The 22,066-nt window shown below is 41.4% G+C and overlaps 1 protein-coding gene across 1 annotated transcript in view; it reads right to left on the bottom strand.

The window, feature by feature from the left end:
• Positions 1–22,066, bottom strand: part of Ube2u (ubiquitin conjugating enzyme E2 U) — a 70,857-nt gene that overhangs the window by 22,510 nt on the left and 26,281 nt on the right. Inside the window, exons 6-7 of the mRNA XM_021160951.2 lie at positions 13,063–13,111; positions 3,343–3,431 (exon numbers count right to left, since the gene is read on the bottom strand). Of these exons, the coding sequence (XP_021016610.1) occupies positions 3,343–3,431; positions 13,063–13,111 (138 nt within the window). The remainder of the gene's footprint in view (positions 1–3,342; positions 3,432–13,062; positions 13,112–22,066) is intronic.

The raw sequence follows: 22,066 nt of genomic DNA, 5'->3' as shown, positions 1-22,066 counted from the left end.
GTCGTATTGTAAAGGCAGGATAGCGCCATAGGAAGGAAATGTAGAGCCAGCGGTCTAGTCCTAGACTCTGGACCACAGTGCTAATAATTGAGAGTAGGCATGTGCACTGAGCTCTGGGCATGAGGCACACTCAAAGTGTTTCAGCCCTATGATGTATGTGATTATTCTCATTCTATATAAACAAGGCAACTGGGCCAAGGAGGGCAATAGACTTAACCAATGTCACACAGTTAATGATAGCAAAGATAAGTTATGGGAATTTGCCTCCAGAATTTACCTTCCTTATCAGTTTGTGGGATTTTCTCCTATATAGATGACCTTAGTTAAATTACCTGGTTTCTCCTAGTTTTATTTATTTATTTTTTTACCTGAAAAAGGGGATGGGGGTTATAAGAATGTCTAGCCCCTCAGGCAGATGTATTGCTATTTGTGACATATATTAAGGTGTTCAGTAAATAACTATGGTTTGAATAAATCAAGCAATAATGAACTGGGGTAGTTAAAAGCATAGTATACACAGTCACACTCTAAGACTGTATTGTCAAAGAATACATCTATGATTGTTATGGACTTGATATCTAGACATAGCTTTTGTGGCTTGAAAAGCTGAAAAAGTGTTAACAGCTAAATCAAAATTCGGCAGCCTCCTACCCATGCCAAAACGCAAAGCTCTTAGAAAAGCTGCCCGAGATTTTAATAATCTCAGCAGCGATAAAAACATAAATGTGTAAATGAAGTTAAAAGAGGTTCCCTGAGTATTTGTATTTCTGAGCCATTGAAGAAGCATTCTACAATCTGAAAACTTTATCTCCATTACTGCCAGGAAATTAGGCCATTAAAAAAAGAGGGGGTTGGCCCTCATCCAGCTGCACTATCAAAAGACAACAGGGCCAGCAGAGTCTGTCAGGGCTACGTTTACGTTTGTAAATTAGGTGCTGGTTCTTTTTGAAGGAAGACTCTTGGAGCATTTTTTATAATGATTCCATGGGAAGAAGAGGCAGTAGGCTTGTGAAATCTGCCATCCAGGGTTAGATTCAAAGTCTCAGAAATTCTTCTGGGCTACAGATAACCGTTCCCAGGCTCCTGCTTTCCCAGAGGATGAGTTACAGACGGAGTTAGTGACAGGCAGATGAAGAAACAACATAATTCAGCACGCTGGAGCCAAAGGCTTGTGAGGGAGGAACCATTATCAGGGGAAGTCACCATAATTTCCCTCCATTTTAAAATCCTTTTTTTTATTCAGAAGCAATCATTCCCAAACCTTCTCAAGTTTTTGGCATGATTGTGTCTTTTGCCTAGGGTTATAGGGTTTCTAAGGCCCACTGTGTATTTACATGCTACCATCCTGCAGAAATCTGTTTTTGTTTGTTTGTTTGTTTGTTCGGTTAGGAGGAATTTGCCTCCTAGTCCCTAGAGCTAATATCTCTCAACACCAGGTTTTTACAACAAATATTTATTGTCCCCAGATCCATCTGTGTCCCTTCATAGTCTGCACACAGTAAATGCTTGAACTGATTGGCTAAAGGGGCGTAGGGCCTCTAGGCTTTTAAAATTAAACACTCATGGACTCTAATATCACAAAAAAGTCTCTGCACTGACAGTGTTGCTAATATCTGTGTTATCATAATTTTTTTACAACCACTAGTGTGTGAGGATGATAACTTATAATTACAAAATACTCAATAACCAACTTCCTGCAAGGGCACGTGATTTCTTTTTTTTGTTTGTTTTGTTTTGTTTTTTGTATTTTTGTTTTTTTCGAGACAGGGTTTCTCTGTATAGCTCTGGCTGTCCTGGAACTCACTCTGTAGACCAGGCTGGCCTCGAACTCAGAAATCCGCCTGCCGCTGCCTCCCAAGTGCTGGGATTAAAGGCGTGCACCACCACGCTCGGCAGCACGTGATTTCTTAAACATGATCTTATTTGGTCCTGTAACTGCTAAGCTTAGCAGTACTTTTGCCTTAACTTATGCTTAAAAGAATAAGTGCAAGATTTTGCTATAGTTAGGAAATCATTACAATGAGACGATGAACAGTGAGACCCAAAATCAAAGCAGTGGCCACGAGGGAAGAGAGGGCCAGAAGGAGTATAATGTTGCATGAGATAAACCAAGAATACAAAATAAAAATAAAGATTAAGAGGTGTAGTGTTGTTTTAAGAAGTCTCAGACTGAAGAAAATGCAAGTATGGTGGGTGAGCTGCCAGTACCTAAGGCAGAGAAGGAAGGAGGGAGAGGTTTGGGAGTAGGAGGGTGAACTAGGTTCAGGATACCTTAGATGGCAAGCCTGCTAGATATGCAGGTGAGTCTCATGGCTCCACACCGGCATTGGACTGCTGAAGAGGGTCTGCCTAGAGATGTGGTTTTGGCGGTCGGTCGCTGACTAAGGAAGAACATGGTAGGGACTCTCAGAGTTTGGGAGGAGGATGGAAAAAGGTCCTCACTGAGGAAAGAGGCAAAAGAATACTTAGGAAGAAAGAAAAATCCTCATGGGTGCAGGGTATCGTACACATCAAGGAGAACGTAGCCGGTAACAGCTAAGAAAGAACAGGGCTATAAAAAGTCAGTGCAGACTCTGGAATCTGCAGTCTCTTCTAATCTCACATTGTCCAGGGCCAATTTGGCAGGAGGGCTGGGGCAAAGCCACATTCTCACTTGTGTGTGGAGATAGGATAGCCTACTTTGAGGCAAACAATGACATATACTCTAAAAGTCTAGTTAAATGGAACCAGTTGTCTAGCTCTCAGAGTCTGTCTTTGTGGTCCCCAGAAAATGTTTTCTTACATTGATGTAACTGAGCAACCCTCAGCTTTCAATGTTTTCCGGCTGCGTTTGTTCTGCACTCTGCAGCACTGGCTCTGGCTTAGAGGATAACTGTGTTTGAAATGGAAAGGTCCATCCTGCTGCGAACCCTTTTTTCTAGGGAGAAGGCCTTAAGTAAACCTCATAAGATTAAGAACTCCCGTCAATTGCCTACCCTTCCTTCTGGCTTTTAAACAGACTTAGGTCCCTATCTTCCCTTACTCGGAGATCCTCTGTGTGCACATGAATACACACTATACCCCACACCCCCGCCAAATATGGCTGAGGCTGTTCTGAAGCCTAGGATGCCTCCCTCCTTTTTGCAGACACTGCACCCCAAATGAGGCTCTGCACAAAAGAAGAACTAAATTACTAGTTGTTGAGTGAGGAGTATAGTACAGACAGCCAATAGAACCGTTTACTGCTCTTGCAGAGCAGATATGTGTCAATTAGTTTTGAGATGACAGCAAGACAAACCAAGAAAAATCAACAGATTAAAAGATTAAAAAGGGCACATAATAAATAAGGTTACATCAACTCACATGGGTTTCTGGAGTGTTCTGCGACTTTTGTCGTGGCTATCTGAGACCAGGTCTTGTAGTAATCATTAAATGAGATTGTTTTAATTACCCTGAAAATATAAACAAAAGGCCATATTTAATTTGTAAACTTGTCCTTAAAATGATCTGATCAGAGCACAGGATTCAGCTAATATAACGCCAATCTAGACTGATACAAAATGTATGATACTCTCTTCTCTCCTGCCTCCTCTTCCTCCTTCATCTTGTTTCTTTCCATTTTTTTTTTTTTTTTTTTTGAGACCAGAAATTTGTGTCCCTGGAAGGTCTTGATCTTTGTGTATTGCAGGCTGGCCTGGAACTCACAATTCTCCTGCTTAGCCTCCTGTGTGCTGGGGTTCCAGACATGTGGCCCAATGCCAGGCTTTAGACTCAGACACTTAATAAATGAACCAAACACATTGATCTCACACTGACAAGTATGACAAGAAAAGGCAAGGCATCTCACTCATTTTTAAATAACAAAAGTAGATGTCCACCTATGTGCACACTGTAAAAAGAAATCATAGCTTTAAGACATCTTCCTCATGCCAATATATAAGAGGAGCTTTAAGGGAAGCATTATATTTGTAGTTTTTATTCTATAATAAAGTTTGCTTAAATGTCATATCAGATATATTATGATTGTTTTTCTTTCCTCTTCATAGGGAGAATAAAAGCATCGGAATGGAGATGAGTTTTTCCACAGCGCCTAGCCCCTGTGCCATGGAGAAACTTGCCCTTCTTTTCCTCCTTCCACACTTTTCTCTCTGTTCCTGTCATTAGGGCCCTCACAGGGGAGTGAAGGTGGGAATACAAAGCAGCAGATGGCAGCTGTGGGGCACTCGAAATAACTGCGCCTCTACATATTTTTACTATATACTTGTTGAACATAGCAAATTACAGCTCTGTAAATAAACACTCAGCGATAATGTTCAGCTGTGTGGAATCACCAGCTAACCAGAGCGAGTGGATGCTTAGGTGTCAGGTGTAATAGCCTTTATGTCTGTTTTCCAGTTTAACTTCTTGGTTCTTTGGACAAAGAAACACATTTTCAGTTAATACAAATATATTGGTATATTGGTACTGTTTTTTGTTTGTTTGTTTGTTTTATGGATCAGCCGTAGTTGCTTAAGGTAAATATTTGGCTCAATTCTGAAATTAACAGGGCAATCTTTAAATGGACCAGTGCCTTCGCCTGCCATAGTTTGAGACACCTAATTTTAAGACTAACAGTTTTCAAATGTGTTATTATTTTTCCAATCACATGTAAGTAGAACTCTGAAGCGGGGTGAAAAAAAATCAGTTAACCATCACTATTAACTGCTTCCAGCGCTCGCTCGCTGGCCAAGCTTCACACTACCAAAAGAAATGCTAAGGTAACGTAAATTTGCATGAATTTGCCCCTGAAATGTTTCAGCAATTTGCAGCAAGGAAATGAAAGGCTACCCTATATCTGCTGCATGAAAAATCTTGGGATCAATTTGCAATCACAGTTCACTTAGCAGACAACAATGACCCAAGAGGAAGGAAACTGTCAACATACCCGTCTCACGGAGAAAATATACTATCCTTAGGCACAACGGTCTCCATTGTCTTTTGTCTGTTTGAGGATGACCCATGACCCTCTCCCTTCCCAGGGGTGTCCTGTTCAGTTTCAAACTGTTAGCCCTCCGGGGATTTCTTTTCTTTCTTGCAGAATAATTAAAAATATTACCCTAAAAGGTGTAACTATGGTTAGCTTGAATACACAGAGAAGAATATCTTAAATATTTGCATTTCCAATTCTATAAAGCAAACAGTCCTTTAACATAAAAGGACAGTAACTGTATTTACTATCATTCAGATAGCCTATGAAGCTAATGAGATAAATGACATAAAAATATGATTGTAGTTCCCACCAGTACCAAGAACATACTGAATACTGTCTCCGACTGAAAAAAGGAGGAAATATAAATTTGTAAGTTTAAACTGGACACCAGAGCTGATTTTTCTGTTGAAATAAGACATATCCCTGGGCGAGTGAAGGGAGCAGCTTTCTCTGCTCCCATAATAAGGTGCTGCATGGTTCAACATTTGGATAATTTGATACATTGACCATACTTCTTTAGAAGTGGCAATAAACAAAAGAATTTGGAGTAGGGTAATAAAACTTTTGTTTGAAAGTCATCAGGGAGTCATTTGGGGTGCAGTGTCTGCAAAAAGGAGGGAGGCATCCTAGGCTTCAGAACAGCCTCAGCCATATTTGGCGGAGGTGTGGGGTATAGTGTGTATTCATGTGCACACAGAGGATCTCCGAGTAAGGGAAGATAGGGATGGGGTAGCTGAGTTCAGTGGAGAGTTCTGATTGAGAGCAGCTGGAGGCTCTTCAAAAGCTTGGTTGTCCGGGATCTTGGCATGTGGGCAGAGAGTAGTTGAAATTGGTTGGCAGCCTTGGTTTGTCAGAATGGAGAGCCATCAGTGGTTCCCAAGTAGGAAAATAAAGAAGAACCTGGGGCTTGAGCAAGAGTTTCCTAAGGGGTCTCACATATTGGGGAGAGGAGTTCTATAAGACTAACTGTAGGATCAGTTAAGAAACAGTAATGAAGGTGTGGACTACCTTCCAGTTAACAGGGGTGGGAGCATTTGAATTGTTTGGAGGAAGATAATAAAACTTTTGTTTAAAAGTCATCAGGGAGTCATTTGGGGTGGAATCTGCAGAAAGGAAAGCGGCATCCTAGGCCCAGAAACAGCCTCAGCTATACTCAGAGCTGGGGTTAGGAATAGGTACAGACAACAGCAAGATAACACTGAAGAAAGAGCTGATTGGTTGGCTGGTGTGTGAGCCGCGGAGGAATGTTGGGGTCAAATGCTTTCCTGAAGTCCAGAAGACTAGTTTTCTATTAATAGAAAACATTGTGTGGGACTGAAGTAAAATATGAATGCAATTTTAGATGTGGCTTTAGGTGACACTATGACAGAGGAGCCAAAATGACCTTTAAGGATCTGATGGTGAAATTCAGAACAGAAAAGAGAGATTGACAGATGAAGCCATTATAGAAACCAATCTCCAAAACAGTGTTTATAAGAGGAAGAGCGGACACCAACTTAAAGGAAGCCAGTGATGGGAAAAGGTGGGCTTACTGCCTGCAAGATGAAATTAACAGTGATGCTGTCTTACAGAAGTAACACCCAGCTCAGACTTTGGCTGAAAACTTCTCCTGCATCACCATTTAGTGCTTAGCATCATCGTTAAGACTGCAGGGTCTGGGATTAGCGGGGTGAACTCTCTGGCCCGATTAGTTATTGGCTGTGGGACTGGGTGAGTTATGTCACCTTTCCATATTTGTTTGCTCATTACTAAAAGAGAGGGGGCTTTTCTCAAGAGATCATAGGTAGTCGGTGAGACCACGCATGAGAAGAGCCAGGTTTAGCATGTCATCATCACGCAGAGTTACCAGTCTTCTCAGCTGGCTTCCCACGGTGGCTGTCTCATCACTTCTCTCACAGGCTGCGAACTGTTTTCCTTCCTCATACCCTTTAGGCCAGGGAGGGTGACGCCTCTGTTGAGAAGTGACATTTGTCATCTAGTTCTAAAGGATGAAGTCTCAACACTTTTGAACAAAGCTCGAGGCTCCTCATTAGCTGGCCACAACCAGCTCCTCCTTTTGGTGTCTCATTGCTCTCTTCAGAATCCCATCTTGTGGGAATTCCTATAAATCTTGAATATCCTATAATATTTCACCTCTGTTTCCGTGAAAGTGTCTCTAGTTAGAGATCACCCCCATCTTCCTTTCAGCCCATACTCTTACTCATCAAAGTCTGGGTGATGTCAAACAGTTGTATATGACGGCTGCCATGGGAGACACCCCAGGGCTTTGCCTCCTCAGCTCCTCTCATGCCCTTTCTCAACATGTGGGGAGACCCAGCTCTAAATGAGAGCAGGATTGAGAGCTCAGGCTGTCTGGCCAGGGCATTTATTTCAGGAATAGGAACACGAATTACAAAGATTAAACCAGGACTTGAGAGATGACTCTGTGTGTGTAAAAGAACATTTGCAACACGAGTGTGAGGACCCAAGTTCAGTTTCCAGCATCAATGTAAAAACTTGGCATGGCTGTTATTAGCACATGTAGCCCTACATGGTTGTGGGGCTAAGACAGTAAAATGGCTAGGGCTTCCTGGCTAGCCAGCCTAGTCAAAAAGTGGCAAGCTCCAGGTTCAGTGAGAGGCCTTGTCTCCAAGTGATAAGATAGAAAATGATAGAACAATCCATCCAGTGTCTTCCCCTTGGTCTCCACATGAATGTGCACACATACACACACGTGTACACATACACACACACATGTGCACACGCATGCATACCAACCTGAGCACACACTCATTCCACACACACATTCTCATACAGTCAGAGCAAAGATCATTGAAACATTCTAGTACAGCACATGCTGTTATCAGGTCAGCCCAGTTTGTTGTCTTGCCTGTCTTGCTATTCTCGCCCTTTTATGATCCCAGGAAAGAGTTAGACACTCCTAGGGAAGTGTTAGAAGTAAGTGCCTAGTAAGGCTCTGAGGGAAAAACCCATCATATGTAATATGGAGTCTCTCAAGCAACAAGTGCTGGCTGTTTATCCTCCTTACACCTTTCAAATTTTATCTCAGAAATATTTTTGAAGACTTTGGGATAGGTGTCATATCTTTTGTTACATTGTGGTACTCTTACAGTGACAACCTTTTCTTGCTGGTTGTCAACCTTTTCACTCTATAAACTCACCACTGGGGACACTGAGGCAAGAAGATGGTGAGCTATCTCAAAGACTTTTTTTTTTATTCAGTTAGTAATATGTATATAGAAATGTAGTTTATTTTAAAATATTCTTCCTGTCCCCAGAGTCTTCACTATCTGTATTCACTTACCAGTTCTCAAGTTCTCTATACTATGTGGACATGCTCAGGTTGTCAGTAAGAAAATACTCTGTAGTAGTCCCCTCCCTCCTTAGCAATAGTTTTGTTCTCTGTAGTTTAGTTGCCTGCAATTAACTATGGCACAAAAGTTTTAAATGGAATGTTCCAGAAAGTTTTAAATTGCTCACAGTTTAGGCATCAGGATGAATCTTGTGCCTTTTCACTCTATCAGCTGGAAGGAGGCTTAGCTTCTCCTTCAGTATATCCACTCTCATTGTGCTTCCTGCCCATCTATCACCCAGCAGCCATTTAGACGATCAGACGGACTGCTGCAGTGCTAATCTATGTCACGGTGCCTGTAAAACTTACCCGGCTTCATCCTTTCCTCCTGGGCATCTGTCAACTCCCATCATGACAGGGAGAGTGAGAGTTCATCTATGTTTTATTGAAAAGGGCACTAAAGTAGTTTAAGCCACAGAGATACTATAGTCACAGTACCTTATTACAGTATGTTGTCATAATTGTTCTGCTTCAGATCACCTATTTTTTAGGTTTATTTATTTAACTTTACATATATGAGTGTTTTGCCTGCATTCATGTATTATGTATTATATACCATGTCTCCAGAAGTCAGAAGAAAGCATTGTATCCCCTGGAACTAGAGTTAGAATTGATTGAGATCTACCATGTACATGCTCGGAATAGTACCCAGGGCCTCTGGCAAGAGCAACACATACTCTAAAGTGCGGAGCCACCTCTCTTAGTCCTGTGTCCCCAAACATCTTTTAAAAGGAAAAAGACAACCAGGCAGCAACACTTATTGCTCTCTCTTCTTGTCTGCAATATGACCAGCAGCCACCATGACCATTATGTCTCTACCCTCAGACTGTGAGCTTAAGTAAACCCTTCCTTCCTTAAGTTGTTCTTGTGAGGTGTGTTGTTAACAGCAACAAGACAAGTGACTAAAACAGATATATAGGGGAAAAATTCACACACACACACACACACACACACACACACACCCTAATGTATATATATATAGGATCTTGGAATTTGATCACTGCCTGTGGATGAGCAGGGACTACTGTGGTTAACAGTTGGTGGGACATAGGCTTTTTTGTATCACCTTCTGTAAAGAAAGCCCTTGTCCCCCAGTCCACAGGAGAGTCCCTGTCCTGCTTTGATGGGAGGCAGAGACAGGTGAATTTCTGTGAGTTTAAAGCTAGCCTGATCTACAAAGTGAGTTCCAGGATAGCCAGGGCTATACAGAGAAACCCTGCCTTGAAAAACAAAAACAAACAAACAAAACCAAAGAGACCTCGAATCTGGGCTCTCTATGCTCCTTTCCATGTCCTGTCAAGGACGCTATTTCTCCTCAGTATTGCCTTGGCATCTTGGACACAGTGCTTATTACATTATATCAATGCAACTCAACAAAAACCAGTCACAACTCAACAAGACATCAAACTGTACATACAAAATGTGATTACAGAGACTGGTGACTTGGTTCTAAAACAAAAAAAAAACAAAAAACAAAAAAAAAACAAAAAAAAAACAAAAAAAAAACCAAAAAAACAAAAACAATTTACAGACTTCTAAAGGAAGCCTAGAAAGAAGAGAAAAGGCTGTCGGGGAGGACGCTTCTGCTCAAAGTGACTCATTTAAATAGAATTCACTCTGACCTTAGCATTCTTCAAATTCCTTCTTAGCTACACTACTAGTATTTGCCCTGTGGCCTTGGACATCTGATGGAAGATGTTTCCTACACTGTCCTTATCCCTGCTGTTTCTCTTGCAAAGGAGCGCTGCACTCTAGAATACAAGGCTCATGAGTTTAGGGATCACATTTTGTAAGGGTGTGTGCCCATCATTGGGGCATAGTGCCTGCTAGAGAATAGTATGTTCAGAGAATGAATTTTAAAGATACAGATAAAGTACTGGTCCTATGGGTGGAAAAGCCTGCCATGCAACTGGTGAGCGGTATTCTACACAATATGCAAAAATTCCAGTTAACTGTACAAGTTTAACATCAACAGAAACCCTGTTAAACCTGAGAGTCTTAAGAGAAGGCCAGTTCCACAGTTTTTAGCTAAATTTGAAGCAAACTTTAAATATTGGCCAGGATAATGAACTCTGGCTGGGTCCATTCTGGGGTTCCAGAAAATGGTGATGAGTCACAGCTTGCAGAGGCTTAAAAAGGCAAAATCATAAGGCCACAGCCTTTTTTCCCTGCCCACGGGTGATCAAGCACATCTGGTGCCATTGGTCAAACAAACTTGTTAGGGGAACAAAAACATGTGGCTTGTTATCTTCCATAAACAACAGCCTCCAGCATTTCGGGAAGTATCTGCCTTTGGGCAAGTAGGCCTTACAAGTAAACTTTGGCCCTTATATCCCCTAGTTCAACATTGACAGAACCCCATGCCATGTTCCATGCAGTTGATCATACTCTGCTTGAGTTTTGTATTCTTTTGTATTCAGAGGCTTAACCTCTGGAATATATTTCTATAAATATGCTTTTCTTCCTGCTCATGAAGTTCCAGTGGGTTGGATATCATAATGCTAAGCGTGGTATATCTCTTTGAATAACCTCTACAAGACCCCATTGTGATGTCTTATTTTAAACTAAAAAAGTAGGGGCCAGAACAGTGGCTCAGTGGATCTGAGTTCAACCCCTGGAGACATGTGAAGCGGGGGGGAAGCTGATGTAGTAGTATGCATCTGTGACCCCAGCCCTCTTAAAGGAGAAACAGACAGAAGAATCACCCTGAAGCTCACTGGCCACCTTTCCTGAGTACACTGTTCAACAGCAGAAACAAGAGAGATCCTAAGACCCTGCCTCACCAAGGTAGGAGAGAAGTGACTCCCAAAAAAGTTCTCTTATTTCCAAATGAATGGCATGCCTATTCTTTCTTCATTTCTCTCTCCTTTCTCTCTCTCTCTCTCTCTCTCTCTCTCTCTCTCTCTCTCTCTCTCTCTCTCTCCTTTCTCTCTCTCTCTCTCTCTCTCTCTCTCTCTCTCTCTCTCTCTCTCTCTCTCACACACACACACATGCCACCTGAACACACAAACACCAATAGGTAAAGAACAAGTAAAAGAGAGAAGAGAGAGAAGAGACAATGAACATAGCATATCTGGAGCAAGCACTGGAACCCACACAACCAATCTAATTATGATATGTATCATAAACGGATTGTTACTGAAGTCCTCACTCTCTAGCCCCAATGGTGTCCTATCTGAAGGCTTCTTTAGAGAATTCAAGGTTGCACAAAGAGCTTGGTAAACCAGACCTGATTTTGGGTCATTTATCCTTGTCCATGTTCAGAGGAACTACTGAAACCAGACCAGAGATAATCTTCTGATCTGGTCCCCCGGACTGGCTGGTCACTGCTGGCACTCTGGGATGGATCCCGCAAACAGTTAAACCACAGGCAGAAAGAACTTTTGCTGTTTCAGGGATACTCACGTTTTATAGATGATAAAACCGCCTGTGTGCACTTGACAGTGCTGAACAGAGTATGTTCTGTGCAGGATGGGGAAGGTGCTCTAGACTCATGACATGCTAAGTGGACAGCAATGCCTTCACTGAGCCCCAGCCAAGCAGACCTCACTCTCTGGACTGTACATGAGCTTTCTTCATGTTTTCAGGACCATGTCATAAACAGAAGCTACTTAAGTGGCTGAAGTTTGCTTCCCTTTTCTGTAATTGCCAGTCAAGGAAACCAGGGCTATATCAAGCTCAGTGATTTCCACACTAGCTAATTGGCTTTAAGTTTAGAGCTCAAGAAAGTAAGGGCTGGAACACTTTTATCAAGTAGTTATAATTTAGAAGACTCTGTAGAGTGCATCTTGCTCAGCTCTTCAAAGCCAACCTAATGCTACCTTGCCAGGCTAGTCCTTAAAAGCTACACTGGGGGCTGGAGAGATGGCTCAGAGCTCAAGAGGGTTTGCTGCTATTCCAGAGGACCAGTTTTTATTCCCAGCAAGAAATCACTGCAAAGCTCATAACCTCTTAGAATCCCCCATTGGGGGCAGAGATCTGACACCCTCTCTGGTCTCTCTGGGCACTGTGCTCACGTGCTCCTCAACTCCCATGTACACAGAATTAAGAATCAAAATATAAAATCTATAAAAAGAAAGGAAGGCAGGCAGGCAGGCAGGCAGGCAGACAGACAGAAAAAGGAAGAAAGAAAGGAAGAAAGAAAAAAAGAAAGAAAGAAAGAAAGAAAGAAAGAAAGAAAGAAAGAAAGAAAGAAAGAAAAAAGAAAGGATACAGAGGCTCCGTTTCTGACTCAGTTTTCTTAGATACAGTTACTTTTATGTTCTCCTAAAATGCTTGGAGTTTTATGACCTATAATGGTTTATGCTTATTTTATCAACAGCACATTTTCCATTAAAAAAATACAAATAAAAATAGACCAGTTCATTATCGGTTACATTGAAGTTAGATTTAATAGCAAGAGCTCAACAATTTCCCACATTCTTCCTAAAACCATTTATTATAAGAGAAACAAGTAATTCCCTTTCTAAATTAAATGACATAAAACGTGGGGCTGGGGAGAAGGTTGGGCAGTTAAGAACACTTGCTGGTCTGGCAAAGCCTAAGAATTCACTTCCCAGCAGCCATGTTAGGTGACTTGGTCCCCTGGAACCACAGCTTTTTTTAGAGGATACCTCTTTTGTCCTCTACAGACATCCACATCCACATAAATGAAATAAACATGCATCTTTTTAGAAGTTTACATTATAAACCATAGGAGCAGTATCGTTTAGTATTGGTTTGGGCTGAGAACTGACAGAGATATCCATCAAGAGAACCATACCTGACGCGATCCTGTGGCTTTTCAGGTACCACCAGGCTGCCTTCTCTTTCTGCAAGGAGAAAAGAGGAAAGAATTCTGGTGACTTGGAGTCTGAATAGGTGTTACTCTGTGCTTTCTTCCAGAACCTCAATAAAATCCCAGCAAAGGGATAAAATTATAGCGCAAAATATCAAGGAAGTCAAAGAAAAATGGAAAAAAAAAATCAAGATGGAAAGCAGAGGTCAAAGGGCAACAGTCCTGGTAGGTCCGGGACGTCTGAAACCTAAATGCAGAGAGAGGAAAGGTCAATAGCCAGAGAGTGGAGCTGCACTCCAGACCTGGGGAAGAAACTCAGAAACTAAGGGTGCGAGGTAAGTCTCAGAGGAGAGACCAGAGGCAGAGCGCGGACCTGCACCTAACCATCCTCACCCAGAGAACCACGTGGATGGCCTGCCCAGAGAGGAGGGAGGCTGCCTGAGTCAGGGAGGCTGACGAGCACAGGAGTGTGGAGGACTGAAACCAGGGAATAAGGAAACCGTCACCTTAAACAGTAAGACTCCCGAGCTCCCCTTGTCTGGCCCCTAGACTCCTATGCCATAACTCTGGACTGTTTCTCAGTCAGGTAGGTTCTCACTACAGCAAAGGCATCAACAGGCCCAGCTTGATGCAGAACTTCCACTCTTTTTAATCAGATTGGTCACTGTATTTCCATTACATGAATGGACCATTAAAGATCACCAGACATTTGATCTCAGAGAAACCAACACTCTAAGCAAATAAATAATGAGAAAGACATAAATACATTTTCCTAAGAAGCCTCTCAGAATATACAATCATTATTATACTAACAAAGACATGAGTAATAGAGAAAAAAATATTTTTTAAAATCAGAGATTTAGACAGTAGGACTTGTAGGCTTAGATTTTTCAAAACCTACTTTAATAGGGGCTCTTAAACAGCTCCCTTCTAGCCCACCACCCACCAGAGGTAGTGAAAAGGAAATGTTAATAGGACAAAAGAGGGATTAGTTTTTCTTTCTTTTCTTTTTTCTTTTTTTGGCTCCATTTCAGTCCTTGTTGTCAGGATATCAGCAGTTTGGTTCACATAAATCAGCAGCAGTAGGTAGCTCCATCTATTTGCAAATACCATTCATTCGATCCAGAAGAAAACAGTAGGCATTGCCAATGGGCTTGAGTTCCCCAGAAGCGGCAAGAAGCCACCAAAATATCAGAAGTTCTTTGGTGAATTTCTCTCTGTGAAGTCACAACAAATGATCAGAGAAGAAGGCAAGGTGAAGCAATGCCACCTTGTCCATGAAAATGACAGGAAGCAAAGCCCAATGAAGACCAGCAAAATATCTGGGCGGTGGTGGCGCACACCTTTAGTCCCAGCACTTGGGAGGCAGAGGCAGAGGCAGGCAGATTTCTGAGTTCAAGGCCAGCCTGATCTACAGAGTGAGTTCCAGAACAGCCAAAGCTACACAGAAAAACCCTGTCAAAACAAACAAACAACAACCAAACCAAACCAAACCAAACCAAACCAAACCAAACCAAACCAAACAAAAAGCCAGCAAAGAGTGGCGAGGTGAACCAAAGTCACAGCATCGACCACTGTCTATTGGGTTATACTCACACCCTTTTCAAACATCACATGTCCTCTCAGGCGTCTACTTCGGCAAAACACTACATGACCCTGTTCCAGGCAGCTTCCAGAAAATATCATGTGTATGTTCTCAGCAAAACATCCTCCCACATGTCTGTTTTAACAAGAACATCCTCTCATAAGACAGTCTCCAGAAAAACAGCACAGGACGCAACTGAGTCTCAAAAATAAACCAGAAACTTCCGCTTCAAGAACCAACATCCAAATATAGACAGAGGAGACCACGAGGGAAAGAGAAAGTCAAATGTAGACAGAGGAGACCACGGGGGAAAGAGAAAGGAGAGACGGCATAAGATAAGCCACATAAGGAGAATCCCCTAGAACCAGCATGGTTCCAGTTTGATAATGTCAATGGCTTATTAAACATACAGTGACCCAGAAAAAGATAAAATATACCGAGGAATGCTGGTAAGAAATCAATGATCACAGTGAATGAGGAGATTTTTTTTTTTTAAGCCCTGGAAAGAAAGGATAAATCGCATGTGAAGAACTGTGCATCTGAGAGCATCCGTCAAGCAAAAGCAGTACTGGGAATTGCAGGGGAATGATGGGTTTTATTTCCTAAAGAGAACTGTTTACAAATTGGTTTGTCCAAATTGTGGTTACAGGAGCATAGGACCGCTACACTTTTAGGTGTGAGATCATAAAAGACTCACCTCCTATGTGCTAGGAGGCTCTTGGTGTGTGTGTGTGTGTGTGTAGGTGGAGGTTCACTGTAAAAATGACAGCTCAAACCAGGAGGCAGGTGGAGAGGCCATCACACATAGCTGGGGCAGAAGCAAAGGAGGAGGACAGGGGACACAGATACAGGGAAGGATTGCCCAGTAGTAGGGGGTGGGGGTGGGGCAGGAACAGGTAATGCTGCTCTCCTCCTGGTTAGATGCTAAAGACTCCTTCCTCTGAAGAACAGAGAAAAAGCTGTTCAGAAGAAAACAAACAAACAAGCTTTATTTGTTAAAAACAAACTACAGACTTTATTCCAATGAGTGAAACAGCGATAAAAGCTTCAGAAACTCTTGAAGAAAGTAAAGGGTACTGGGAAAGATGGGGGTGGGGGTGGGGAAGACATACCATGACACCAAGAGACAAGCAAAACTGCAGTACAGTTGCACTGGCATTGATCCCTGGTGGGAGAGCTAACTCAGAAGTCCTTGAGAAGACAGGCAGGCCTACCTTCAAATCAAGCCCTCCCTTCCCACCAGCCTCAAATTTAGTTGCAGATGTTGGCAAGACAGTGATTCATCTGAGGAGAGTTCCATTTTTGTCACCCTTGGGTGCAGGTCCTTTTTAACAGCTGAGCTACCCTGATGGCTTGAGATTAAGGACCAACCACAGGTTAGAAAGACTCTTAGTGGCCTGTCACAGTCCCTGGGTGAGGGAAGTCACAGAGGAGAGTCTTAGAGAGCAGGAGAGCCAGACTGTGAAGGGTTGGAAGGTGAAGGCACCAGGAGGCTCACTCAGGCTGGAGACTGTAGGCAGAAGAGAGACAGCCCTATCTTTGGTGTCCAGGTATATAGATCGTCAAGTAAGAACGCCTGGAGTTTGATGGCTTTCAGCCTGAGTCAGAATCGGGTCAAGTTCTGGAGCCACATAGTTATTGTCATCCACTGCTGCAGAGCCTGTGGATTCTGCCGTTGACAGCAGCCTTTCCCCAGCAGAGTGATCAATACTCAGGGAACCTTGAAAGTACAAAGGCAGGTCATTTGTCTGTACACATCTGAGTGTTGTCATTACTTCCTACACTTCCAACATACCTGGGAGAGAGAGACACCCCCTTGGGTGCAGTGTCACCAGAGCATAAGATCTGGGGAGTCTTGGGAAGCTGAAAGACTAACCCCCATCTAGCCCAAAGAATGCAAACTAGGCTGAGGTGCCTGATACTCAAAGGAGGAAAATGGCTTCTCTGGAGACAACTCTGATGGATATGTGAGTTTGTCTAGTACAGACTCAGCAGCAGCAGCAAACACCAAAGGGACACAACACTCACAAGGCCAGCTGATCAGCTTGCTCAGGACTAGCAGGCTTCAGTGTTTTAGGACCCAGTAACCAATCGACTGCCCCCTCCTCTCAGCCTTGTTCTGTTCTTCTTACTGGGATTCTCTGTCTTACTTAAACATTTTAAAGAAAGGGTTTAATTTGTTGTATTGTTTTATATTTTTAATGTTTTTGTTTCCCCTTCATCTATTTATCAAATTCTGTTTATTTTTCCACTACTGAGTATTTTTTCTTTATATTTTTTCTTTCCCTTTTCTTTTAGCCTATTGTATTTCCTCTGTCCCTACCACCCACATTTAGTAGTACTATGACTTTGACTTATTGACATTTTTCTTTAACACTGACGGTTTTATTATTATTCTCCTTCCTACACTTATCTAATTTTGTTTTTGATGACCATCATGGCATCAAATTTGGCAGCAGATAGCCAGGCATAACACTGGAGCAGTAGCTGAAATTTACATGGTGATACAGCAACCATGGTACAGAGAGAGAGACAGAGAGACAGAGAGACCGAGACAGAGACAGAGATACAGATAGAGAGGAGAAGAGAACAGAGAGAGGAGAGAGAAGAGAAGGGAGGAGAAGAGAGAGAAGGCCTGACATGGGCTTTTGAAATCTCAAAGCCCAGTTCCAGTAACATGCCTCCTCCAACAATGGCACGAATGCCTCTTCCAACAATGACAGAACTGGTAATCCTTCCCAAACAGTTCTACCAACTAGGGAGCAAGCATTCAAACATAGGAGACTCTGAGGACCATTCTCATTCAAATCACTGCATCCTATATAATTTCCTTTTCTCTCCCCGTCTTTAATGCTCTTTCCCATTCTTTGTGGTCTCTCTTTTTCATGTGTTTAACCTTGCTGCTCACCAGTTTTCCCTTTCTCCTTCTCAGATTTCACTCATCATTTCCACACTTAACTGATTTGTAACTTCATTGCACACGCGATAAGAGTTTTGTTATTTTGCGTTCTGTGGTCACTGGTGCGTATTAGTGAATTGCAGTTGACTTTCAGTGTTATGTTAGTTGCTTATCTCCTTGCTGAACAAATACATGGCAAGAGCAATTTAGGAAAGGAAGGGTTTGGTTTGGCTCAGAGTTTGAGAATATAGTTCGCAGTGGCAAGGAAGGCATGGTGGAAGAAGCTGGAAACAGCAGGGCACATGGCATGCACATGGCATGCACATGGCATGCACATGGCATGCACAATCAGTGGGTGAGGAATGCTGGTACTTAGCCCACCTTCTCTTTTATTCAGTCCATCAGCCAGGGTAGTCAATTAACCTAATCTAGAAAATCTCTCATAGATATGCCTAGAGATTTATCTCCGAGGTGACTATAGATCCCGTCAAACTGAACACACACACACACCCCTACACCTCACATACACACATAGACACAGATGTGTATACATACACATAACAGGCATACATATACATATAAATACATCGCCATAAGTGTATTTCCATATGTTGTTTGTTGATGCTGCTGGCACAGGAGTTTATCTCTTCCTCGTTGAGTGTTATTGAAGAGATTACATGTCTACTGTCAGAATCCAGAAGCGTTTACTAACCAACAGACGCACAGACCGTAACCCAGAAATGCAGAGCCTAGAAAAGGAAACGTAATGTGGTGCCTACAAAAGTTCTTAGCTCCTCAATTCCTAAAATGAAAGATGCTGAAGTAAGAAAGATTTCAGATAAAGATTTCAAAGGCTTTTTTAAATGGCATCTGCTTAGATCCAACATGACTCAAACACCAGATCAAGAGACAACAAAAATTTATTGTAATCAAGCCACTACTGATAGATCAGAGACATAGAACAGACTTGGAGGCTGACCCAGAGACTTGAAAACCACAAACATCGATGCTAAGTTACAGTTACATTTTTTCCACCAATTAGGAAAGGGGGACTTTCTTAGAAACATTTCACTATGTGGTACATTTATCTTGTTCTCGTTGGTTGGTGAGGTGACTTGGCTAGGATTACTTGCCTAGCATTCATGTCTCAACTTGCCAGCCAGCATGTCCGTTATTCACATACAGGTTTTTCTCTGCCAACCAGGATGTCAGTTACCTAGGGAGGTCTTGGAAACTTTAACTTTATTTGACCCCTATTCAAAATGGAAGCTTTACTCAAAATGGCTTCAGTTGGTTCCTTCCTACAGGTTTTGTGGTAAAGTTGATCAATGACTTGAGAGAAAATACAAACAAGCAGATGAATTCAGTCCAGACTCAGAAAAGAAAATCAGCATCAGAGAATGAAGTGTCAAAATATGGATTAGAAATCAGCCATAGAGTTGAAAAAAAGCCAGCAACATGGAAGAAAATTTCAGCAAGGAAACTGAGATTTTTTAAAAGAGAAGTCCTGAAAAGGAAACACTTAGCAAATCAAATAAAAAAACCACAGTGGAAAATATACATAGACCCAACAGAGCAGAAGAAAGGATATCAGGACAAGTGGATAAAACACTGTTCTAGTAATGAAAGTATCAAATGGGGAAGGGATAGCATGGCCGTGGCATTTAGTGATACAGAGACATACCAGGCCAGAGAGATGCTCAGCAGGTAAAAGTACTTCTGCACAAGCCTGGTGACCTGGGTTTGATGCCCAGAGCCCACATAAAGGTGGACACAGAGATCCAACTCCACACAGTTTGTCCTCTCACCTCCACATGCATTTAGTGGCACGTGCATGGTGACACTGCACACTTGCAATAATCATAAAGGAAGTTGAAATCGAGAAAAACAAAACTAAGAATACAAAGAATAAAAGAAAGCATAGAGATCATAAAAAAATGTTAACAGTAAATTTCCCAAAACTAGAGGAAGACAAACACATTTTAACACAAGAAACATTTAGAATCCTACGTAGATATGAACAGAGAAGAACTTCATAACATATACTCAAGATGTCAAAACTAAAAGGCAAAGACACATCATCAACAGCTGCAAGAGAGTGACACCCAGAGGCCAAGTATCTGATCTATCAATGACATAACTCAGTCCTAGACCGTAATAGCCTACCAAGACTGCTATACCCACCAATGCTAGTTAAAAAATAATGGAGAAATTAATACATTTAAAGATAAGTACAAATAAAGCAGTTTCTGGCCACTAAGTCAGCACTGCCAAAGAGACGTACAGGAATTTTACACACAGAGGAAGGAGAAAGGCATTCTTTATCATGAGAGGACGGGAAAGAACACATTTCAGGAGGAGACTGACAGAATGAAGGCGAGCTAGGAGGGAATCCGTCATGTTGCACAGTAAGGCAACAGATTCTTGACACTAACAGAAGAGAATGTAAAGAACAAGCAATAATCTAGCCAATCAGCAAAACAATAATCAAATTCAGGAATTAGGAAATCTTTATATAATAAAAATGAAATGTAAATGGCTTCATCTGACTAATACAGACATATAGACCGATTGGATTTAAAAAGGTAGATGCAAACTTCTGTTGTCTTTAAGAAACACACTTTAGTGGAAGATACTCACAGGCTGAAAATCATAGAGTAAAAAGTAATCTATCAAGTGAATGAAAACTAAAATTGTCTTGCATAGACATTCTGATGGCAGATAAACTGACTTACACTGCTTTGAGTCAGAGAGAGAAAGAATGAATGGCATTACATATTACTAAAGGAAACAATCCACCAAGAATATAAAACAGTCATAAATAAAAATGCACCAACTAATAGACCTTTAATTTTTTTTAAACAAATACCAATGGATATATAGGATAGAGTGGTCCTGATATTATAATAATGGATCATTTCATTATTTCACTCTTATCTCTAGATTCATCCAAACTTAAATACACCAAAGAAATCCCAGAGTTAATCTATATCATTAATCAAATGGACTTAACAGATAGCTGCAGAATATTTTATCCAACAAAAACAGAATATTCTCTTTTTTTGTCAGCAGCCTACTGTCTTTCTGTATGTAAGTAGATCACATTCTAGTCTGCAAAGCATGCTTTACCAGATACAAAACAGTCAAGATAATTTCACATACTATTATATTATAGTGCAATAAAAGTAGAAATCAATAGTAAGAAAAGCTAAATAGAGACTGAACAATACACTCCCCAAAGGACCACTGAAGAAGCAACACATGCTGATCCAGAAGCATCAGAGGGAGAGAAACAACAAAGATCAGGGCAGGAATTAAAGAAATGGGGACTAAAAGAATAATGCATAGAATTAATCAAAGAGTTAGTTCTTTGAAAAATAAATACAAGATGATGGACAGATCCCTAATCAAATAACCAAAATAAAGAGAACATCCAAATTAATAAAATTAGAGGTATAAAAATGGTTCCTACAAATTCCAATGAAAAAACAGAGAATTATTAAGAAGTACTTTGGAAATTTACACTTTCAAAAAATCTGGGAAATCTAAATAGAAATTCTTACACACATTTGACTTACCAAAATTGAGTCAAGAGGATTTAAACACTTAAACAGACTACAGCAGTCAAGGATCTGGGCAGTAGTTAATATAAGAACAATGCAAAATAAGGAAAAGTCTAGGTCCAGATGAATTCTCTGCCAGATTTTATCAGACTTTCAATAAATGTTAATACCAATGCTCTTCAAACTGTTTCATGATATAGAAAAGGAAGGAACACTACCGAAGTCATTCTACAAGACTAGTTATGACCACAATACAAACACTGCATGAGGATACATCAAAGAAGGAACACTACAGATTAATTTCCAGGATGAACATACATGTAAAAATTCTCAAATATTTCTTGCAAAGAACACTGGAGAACACATTGTGAGATCTGAGGTCATCTCACATTGTGATTGTCCTAGTTAGCGTTAACTGTCAACTTGACCCAGTCTAGAGTCACCTAAAAGGAGAAGCCTTGATTGAGATATTGCCTGAATCATATGGTCATGGGTACATCTGTGGAGGACTATCTTATTACCATTGTGTGTGGTGCCACTCCCTTGAGTAAGCCAACAAGCGCTATAGTTTCTGCATCAAGCTCTGGACTGACTTCCTGTTCTGCTTTCCCTCAAGGACGATGCACTGAGACCTGAGGGTGCAATCCACATAAATCCTTCCCTACCCTCCGTTTCTTTTGGTGAAAGTATTGAATCGCAGCAACAGAGATCAAGTGAGAACAATGACCAAACTGATTTATTCCACAGATGCTAAGTTGGCTAAACATATACAAGCTTTTAAGCATAACTCAGACATAAATAGACTTAAGGACAGAAGCTTCATAGCAGCTTTATTTATAATAGTCAGAAGCTGGAAAGAACCCAGATGCCCCTCAACAGAGGAATGGATACAGAAAATGTGGTACATTTACACAATGGAGTACTACTCAGCTATTAAAAGGA

This window comes from Mus caroli, chromosome 4 (genome assembly GCF_900094665.2).
Source record: "Mus caroli chromosome 4, CAROLI_EIJ_v1.1, whole genome shotgun sequence".
In the NCBI taxonomy this organism is placed as follows: Eukaryota; Metazoa; Chordata; class Mammalia; order Rodentia; family Muridae; genus Mus; species Mus caroli.
The sequence above is the reverse complement of the archived record's forward strand: the minus strand, read 5'-3'. Positions and strand labels throughout refer to the sequence as shown.